The following is an 8,918-nucleotide window of genomic DNA, read 5'->3' as shown; positions in this document are numbered from 1 at the left end:
GGGGGGGGGGGGGATCCCACAGACTTTAGGTAGTTTTCTGTTCATGATTTGGTTTCTTTGTTCCGAAACAGAGACTAAATTGTTACAACGTTGCATTTTGTTCTGCGATTTGATTCACAATGTAATATTTCAAAAAGAGCAAAAATTTGTCACATGGGAACAAACTGCCACCTCATTGGTCAGAATGTGTGCCATTTATATTACAGTGATTAGCTTAAAGCAGCATTTCTGAATGTCAAGATGGTTCTGACATTCTGATGTTTTGTGCATGGTAAACATTAAATCCCATAGAGTTCTGGTCGTTTTCGGTTTTCATAGTCTGTTTTTCTTTGATCTCCCTGGCTGGGTTAGCTTTGCCAAGGCAGCGTTTCAAAACAGACCAAAATTTGTTAATAAAATAAAAACTGCGCCCTCATTGGTCAGAATTTTTCTTCACCACTTGTTCCTGTTTTTACTTATAGTGGCTTTTTGAAATGTCAAGATTTCTATTTATCAATTTGAGATCAAAAGATTACAAGATTATAAGAGTCACATTTTGATTATGAATACAGTGACCAAATTTCATAAAGTGTAAATATTATGCTTATAATGTCCTTTTAAATGGCTAATATTCCTGTTTCTGGTTATGCTTTGATTGTTGTTCATTGTATTTTTCTTTATTTAGGTTTAGGTCTGCGTGACTGTAGCTCTTTTAACTCTTTTCAATGAAATTCAGGTGTTGAATCGAGCTGGGAATCATCTTACCAAGACCATTTACTGTACAAGTCTGTAATCGGACTCTGCGCTAGATCTGCTGTACTGGTAATCTCTTTTGTTGTGGGTCTTGTTTTGGGTTCCTAATTCACAGAGAGCTCCGCCATGTGTTTTTGTGTTGGCACAACTCTGACCTGAGAGAGAAAGAAAGAGGGATTTTGGGAAAAGCCAAGGAAGCTCTCATGGGACAGATCTATCATTGAGAGAGACATCAGGCTGCTCTTGGGCTGTTGGTGGTGCCAGAACCCAAACCCGCCTAAAACCACATCTGTCCCCAAGCCTGCCCGCTAACACACACACGCACACGCACACACACATACACATGTCCCTGCTGACTGAGACGACAGAGAAGGAGGCTTTCTCAAGGAGGCCAGCCAGAATCACGTATCTGACGCTGCCAGAGCTCTGGCTTCACTTCCATAGCAATGTCAGCATTCCTAAACACACACACACACACACACACACACACACATCTCCAGATGTATAGCCTTTACTTATGCATCCCCCTACTTCAGCCATATATTGAATGTAAAACATGCACTACCAGTAAAATATTTTGGAATAGTAAAATTAGTCTTATAATATCTGAAGGATCTGAAGAATAATTTCTGAAGGATCATGTGACACTAAAGACTAGAATAAATAGAGCTTTGCCGTCACATTTTAAATTACATTCAAACTGCATTTTAAGGTATATTAAAATAGAAAACTTATTTTCAATTGTAATAATAAAAGTTTTTATTGCATGTTTGATCAAATACATGCTGCCTTGGTGACCATAAGAGACTTCTTTCAAAAACATTAAAAAAAAATATATTATTCCAAACTTTTGACCGGTAGTATATATACACTTAAAAGAGAAAGAATGTGTAGCAACAGGCATGAAAAGAAGTACAAACTGGATTAATAACAGTTAATTTCGTAGCTATAGACAGTCTTCTCTGACTAAAGTCTATAAACATTCTAAGCCTATTTTTATAGCACAAGTTTAACATGACCTCTAACGTGGACATTCTCTTTTCTTTTTTCCTCTTTCTTCTTCTCCACAGCTGAGAGAGACGGACGCTAACTTGGGCAAGAGCTCTCGGATCCTGACCAGCATGCTGAGAAGGTAAGAGGAAGGTAGGGACCGTTTCTGATATTTCTCTATGGATGCAGCCCTATACCCATCCACTGCATGAAATGTACTCAAATGTACACACTTATTGTTATGCACTGCGATTGCACAGCATGAATATTAATGGTGTTGTAATTAGTAAATCAGTAAAATCCAATTACCCCGAACACCCCACTTCCTCTCAATACATTGTTGTATGTGAATGAACATACTGTAACAGATCAGTTTTAGTCATTATTTGACTTCCATTGTATCTGCACATTCACATTTTTATATGATTATTATGTGGGAAAATGTGTGGAATTCTGGATTTAAAAATTTAGCATTCCCATAGAAACTCCCATAGGCCTTCATAATTATGCTTTTCACTTTTCAGTTGTGCACTCTCTTTCAAAATCTGTTTATAAGTTCCAAATATCAATCTGTTTTATCTATAGTTTATTGATAAGCATATTTGATACTTTTTTTGTAATTTTATATAGGTTTTCACTAAATTCACTAAATTATTATTATTATAATTTTTTTTAATTAATTAATTAAATTTTTAATGTTGAACTTTCAACAAAAAAAAAAAACATTTTAAGAAGTCTCTTAAGCACACCAAGGCTTTATTAATTTGATCAAACATACAGTAAAAATGGTAATATTGTGAAATGTTATTACAATATTAAATTATATATTTTAAAATGTAATTTATTCTTGTAATGGCAAAGCTGATTTTTTTTTGCAATTATTACACCAGCATTTAATGTCACCTGATCCTTCAGAAAGCATCTTAATATACTATTTAAAAAAAACAGTATTTATTTTAAATAGTTTTTTGTTTTTCCTGTACAAGCCTTTACTGTTACGTTTGATTAATGCATCTTTGCTGAATAAAAGTATTAATTTATAAGTATATATTTATTTTTATCAAAAATCTTTTGAATGGTAGTGTATGTATATATGTTACTTACAGTATAGTGTGTGTATACTATTTTTTTTTTCATCAGCATTTATCAATATAATTTAATGAATCACGTATGTTCAGATTCAGTGTTCTGGCTCCTACAGGCACAGATTCCATGTGGGCCTAGTCATCATGCATTTGGGCTTTTTCAACACTCTTCTGCCCTAAAGCAGATCTAGTGTTCCTGCCACTATTCTGTCTCTATGTAGTATCAGCTTTAAACAGCAGAACTCATCATTCATATCAGCAGGCTGATGAGATATTGGCTTTTTTCCCTGTGTGGTAGATGTGAGATAACTGTAGCAATGCACAGCCGCTCTCTCTCTCTCTCTCTTTGTTCTACTTACTGTTGTTTTCTCCGCCAACCTCATATCTCTCTCCTTCACACACGCACAATTCAGTTAAACGTCTGTCACATCTCCGTTTTATAAAGTGCCTATGCACCCTTTCCTGAACCTTGATGACAAGGTTTTGTTTCTTTTTGTCTTTTTTTGAGTAAGAGTAATATGTAAATGACACCAGCTAAATTTAAAACCCCGGGGCCAGGAAGGAAGTGCCAATTGAAATAGATGCTTCAGTGGTCGTAGACAATCAGGGCGTGTGCGGCGAGCGAGAGGGACAGGAGGAGAGACACAGAGAGAGAAAGCAAGATGCCGGGGACGCAGACTGTAACCGATATTTCTGCATGTCTGTATTTTGTCAAGTCTCATTAGAGGGGCCACGGCCGCCTGGTGTCACAGAAGCTGTCCAGAAATCATTCATCATCCTCCTTTGCTTCCCACCTCCCTCTGTCTCTCTCTTATTCCATCCTGCCCCGCCGCTAAGTAAATAACACACACTTATTTCAATATTATCATATTAATGTTAAAGTTCAGCTGTCACCTAATGGGAAGACTAAATCAGACGTAGCATTTAAGCAATGTAGTGCTGCAGTGAGGCCGCCTCAAAATAAAGATTTATGAGCTTTTTCCAAGCACGACGTCTGCCTTCAGCTCGCTGCCTTTCTGCATGAAGGCCCACCGCACCCCCCGTTCTTCCTGTCTGCCTAGTAAAGGCCTTCTCTCTCTTCCTCTAGATCTCTCTTCCTAACTAGTTTTTGCCTTTCTGTTTGAAAAAGAGCAAATAAAGCCTTCCTACATATTAAATTTGCATTGCATCTCAAAGCCATTTGCAACAGAAAAGTAACAAAGACAACAAATAGATGTTTTGGTTAACTTTTTTTCTGGTGTGTTTTTTTTTTGTCTTTCATAAATTTTCCTGGCTTTTATTTAATTGCATGCTTGCTTAATCTTTGGACGTTTGATTAATAGGTTAATATATTAGATATTACTGTTACTACACCGCATATTACTTTTTTTGGTTTTAGCCCCTAACCAGTGTTATATTATTACATTGTTTTATTAATATTTTTAATTAACTTTTATATTTTCAATTTTAATTTTAGTTTAGGTTTAGTTTAAGTTCTGTTATTTTAGTTATGTGCTTTTGTCATTTTTATTCGTTTTTTCTGTTTCTATTTATTTACTTTCTATTGCTATTTAGCCTTAATGTATATTTATTTCAGTTTTAGTTTTAGAAATTTTAGAAATGTATGTTTTTCATCTAATATTTATATTTATTTTATTTCAGCTTTCATTTTATGTCAATAATTTTTAATAGTTTTTAGATTTATATTTAGTTAGTAAGAACAGCACTGCCCCTAACCCTGCGTATTAAATTTCACTCTGTCCCATGGCAAGATACCCTAAATTATGAGGATTGTTGTGGAAAGGTGTAATATTACTTTTCTGAGTGATCAGAGCTCAGAGTTTTACTTGGCTGATGATAAAGCAACAAAAAAATCCCATAGAATTACACTGAAAGATGTACCAGAATATCATAGAGACTTCAGAGGACAGTCTTTTAACTTGGGCCAGCAAGTGTCCACCTAGCAACCATCCAGAACCTTAGCAACCACTTAGCAATCACCCTAGAATCTTGTCGGAGTTATGTAAGATATTATCTCCTTTCCTTTTTTATAGGTACTCAATTTGGTGCCTGATTGGAAATGAAAATCACTTTACAGTGTATTTTCTTGATCATGAAAATATCTTACTTAATTTACATATTTTAATTTAGATGAATTATAAACTGAGGCTAAAAATTACTTTGTTTTTAGTTAGCAAGTTAACAACTTAGTTTACTAGCTTTGCATTACGTAACTGTTAAGACAAGCTTTTTAAATAAATATGTATATATATATATATATATATATTATATAATATTTTTATTAAGGACAAGTTATCACAATAATGCGCTACTTTTTTAAATTAGGCATTGAGGAAGAGGGATAAGATCTTTCACAACAGCAACAAGTTTTGTACAAGCAGCACTCATTTTCTTCAGAAAATGTAAAAACTGCTTTTTAAAGATCCGCAATGTAATTTCTCAGGGTCAAAGGGCTTTTGGATTTGTATTTTTCTCAAATGGCTGTACAGAATGATTTCATTCTTTGCTTGCCCTGGGTACAGATGTGAGGGTAATTCAAATGAAAGCGAGGTGAACTTGACTCCCCACAGTGCTACGTAACCTGATTATCTGCATTGGCCTTTGTACACACACTCACTTACTCCAGGTTGTGTTTGTCATGGTGAGGTTCACAGGCTCTCAGCTGTGAGTTGAGGACAGAGCATTAGCCCGCTGCGATAAATATTGTTGTAAGATGGAGACAGAGAGACCCGCGCTGCACCAGATGTTTACCCTGAGTGGAGAGCACTGTGTGAGTGAGGACGACTCCAAATATGTGTACTCTGTGATACTTCCGCTCCGAGGACACTGCGTGCATTTTGAGCACAGCTCCTGTTTTCATCCCCGACTTTCCAGAGTTCAGACGATTCTGTTTATAATACACTGGTATCAAATAAGAGATGCGTATCCCAAAAGGTCTTTAACAGAGGGATTTAACAGTGACACGTCTCTGATAGTCTGGTAATTCAGCCCTTAATCAAAGTAAACTCACATCATGACAGGCAAAGCAGTTTTATTTTCTCGGTCCTCTCGTTCTCTCTCTCCCTAAGCAGACTACTGAGCTAGGCCGTCTCATGCTCCAGCTCACACTAAATTATTAATGGTCAGCTTCAGAAACTCCTGAGGGTTTTAATTATATTGTCATGGTCATACTCATCTCATTAACTTTTAATGGCGATGCCTGCTTAAAGAAATCATAATATTATTAAAGAATAATCATACCAATTAAAACATTTGCCTTGATGACGGATTGTTTAATACACAAGTTACTGGACTCAATCGAGCCTTCAAAGCAGCCTGAGAGGAGGGCTGAAGCTGCGTGAGCAATGTGACCTTGCATTAGAAGTTCTTAGACATACAAACTTACAGTTGGAAGTAGTTTGGTAGATTTGTTTTGCAAGAGTATGTATTAACAAGACTTAAAACTGAAAACAGGTCCTTTGTAGTGCTGACAGTTTCTGCACTGGGTCTGTACCTATATGGTTGTTTTAAAGGGATAGTTCACCCACAAAAAAGGTTTGTTCCAAACCTGTATGACTTTCTTTTGATATATTAAAAATACAATGTTTATACATACAATGAAAATCAAAGGGGTTCCGATGTTGTTTGGACAACAACATTCTTTCAAATGTCTTCTTTTGTGCTCTACAGAAGAAAGAAAATCATACAGGTTAGGAATGACATGAGGTTGAGTAAATGATGATGGAACACTCAAATATTTCCAACTTGGCAGGCAATTCAAAATGCTTTCCATGATTTCTTGCATTTTTGGGAAAGAAATGAGACAAAAACAAGATTTCCAAGTTTAATCCAGTGAATTGGATATTGTTAATTAAATCAGACGAACAAACTAGAGGCGCTCAGTATCTGTTGTCCTTCACATTGTTGTCTGATTGCAATGCATCTTGGGTGCATTTATACCTGGTTTTTAATGTTTTTTAAGTGCAGTCATGTTTTTAGTTCAACCAAAAATTTAAATTCTTATTTTTATAATATATAATTCTTATCATTTGCTCCCCCTGTTAATTTCAAACCATTATGACTTTCTTTCTGTGGAACACAAAAGAAGATATTTTTAACAATGTTGGTAACAAAGCAGTTTTTGTGAACAAAAAACAAATATGTGCCCCTGGACCACAAAACCAGTCAATAAGGGTCAATTTTTCAAAATTGAGATTTATACATCATCTGAAAGCTTTCCATTGATGTATGGTTTGTTAGGCTAGGACAATATGTGGCCGAGATACAACTATTTGAAAATCTGGAATCTGAGGGTGCAATAAAATCAAAATACTGAGAAAATCACCTTTAAAGTTGTCCAAATGAAGTTCTTAGCAATGCATATTGCTAATCAAAAATTAAGTTTTGATATATTTACGGTAGGAAATTTACAAAATATCTTCATGGAACATGATCTTTACTTAATATCCTAATGATTTTTGGCATAAAAGAAAAATCGATCATTTTGACCCATACAATGTTTTGTTTGGCTATTGCTAAAAATATACCCAAGCGACTTAAGACTGGTTTTGTGGTCCAGGGTCACATATGTTCAACAGAAGAAATAAAGTTTTCTAGGTTTGAGACTATATGAAGGGGAGTAAATAATGACAGAATTTTCATTTTTGGGTGAACTATCCCTTTAAAATGCACCTTAAGGCCAGGTCTAAAGAGATCCATCGTTTCATTTTAGAATAATTTTGTGCAGACTTTGTGAAAGGGCCTTTAACCTCAAAATGGCAGTGATGGTGTCCTTATGGCTTCAGAACTAGAGTATGGTTAAAGGCCTCCTACAGATGTGGATGGAGAGCAAGAGAGTAGGGGTAGTGTTGGGATCACTGCCCAGCGCAGAGCTCCTGCTCAGCCTTCCTTGCCTTCCATGGAGACCAGGGGCCTGATACTGCATGCAGGTGGTCGAGTCAGTCGCCAGGCAGATCAAAAAGTCAAACCCCTGGGTGGACCTCGCTTTGAAATGGGAATGGGGCAGACATATCAGACAGAAAACATAACCAAGCCCCGCACCGCAGAACAGCTCCATATTCATGGCCCAGCTTAGAGGAGCCAGGCCTCGATCTTCTGAAGAAGCCCACAGTACAGCTGGACACTGGTTAAGACATCAGGTCCTCCGCCTCTCAGGGTGCGAACGCGCACACTTACCTCGGGTATTGTGCGTTAATGCGCAAACAATAGGAGCGCCTCACACACAGGGGGGCCCCCTTATGAAATATTCATATTCATAACGCATTACGTGTGAAGCAGTGTAGCTCCGACTTTGTACATCCTGAACAGCTGTAACACTTCTCTGTCACTAAGCGCTCTGATCCCAGCAGCGATTAGATCAGTAGACGTGGTATTGTGAGAGGTGAGCCACAGTGTCACCTCTCTCTCTTCCTTGATTTTCCTCTCCATCTCCCTTTGTTTCGACGTTCCGAGAGTCGTCATCGGCTCGACGGGATAGCAGACGAGAAAGCAGGGGAGGGAGGGCGACGGGAGAGCAAAAAAAAAAAACTGAATGTGGTTGTATTCTGGTGTTTGCCAGTCCCATTAAACAGATATTTGCAAACAATGTCAAGAGGGAGGAGATCAAAGCGTGAACCCCAGAAAAGCGGGAGCTCTGATGTCCTGAAGATCTCCAAATTTAGACTTCCACCGTATTGGCTCCCAGTTCCTCTCCCAGCTTGGAATATTAACGACGTGCTATGTAGGTCATATAATTAATGTGATTCAGGAGAACCAGTGGGCTGTTGAGGGATGCAAATAGAAAGAGTCTTGGGGGCCCTCTTGAAGTCTTGTTATGAAGTTGAACAAAAAGATTTGATATTATTTTTAATTGGAGTTGAAAGATATAACAAATTATAGTTCAGTGTGTGTTTTCCCTCGTCTCGCTTGCCTTTTATTCTTTTATTTATTTGGCTTCTCCCTCGTTCTGCAAAGAGAGGGGAAAAGCCTCGTTAAGATGCTGGAGCCGAGGGAGCAGGGTGGAGAAGTGACGGGGGCACGGCTCTCTTTCTCCCACACATACACTCCCGTCCTTGCAAACAAACTCCTACATGCAGTTCGCCGTATAGTTTTGCGCAATTATGAAATTCTTTG

At 37.4% G+C, this 8,918-nt stretch overlaps 1 protein-coding gene across 1 annotated transcript in view; it reads left to right on the top strand.

Moving 5' to 3' along the window:
• Positions 1 to 8,918, top strand: part of LOC107684124 (vesicle transport through interaction with t-SNAREs homolog 1A-like) — a 133,237-nt gene that overhangs the window by 85,515 nt on the left and 38,804 nt on the right. Inside the window, exon 7 of the mRNA XM_016480337.1 lies at positions 1,803 to 1,864. Within this exon, the coding sequence (XP_016335823.1) occupies positions 1,803 to 1,864 (62 nt within the window). The remainder of the gene's footprint in view (positions 1 to 1,802; positions 1,865 to 8,918) is intronic.

The sequence above is a fragment of the Sinocyclocheilus anshuiensis genome, unplaced genomic scaffold, assembly GCF_001515605.1.
Source record: "Sinocyclocheilus anshuiensis isolate Anshui unplaced genomic scaffold, SAMN03320099.WGS_v1.1 scaffold553, whole genome shotgun sequence".
Classification (NCBI taxonomy): Eukaryota; Metazoa; Chordata; class Actinopteri; order Cypriniformes; family Cyprinidae; genus Sinocyclocheilus; species Sinocyclocheilus anshuiensis.
This window is presented reverse-complemented; position numbering and strand designations above follow the sequence as displayed.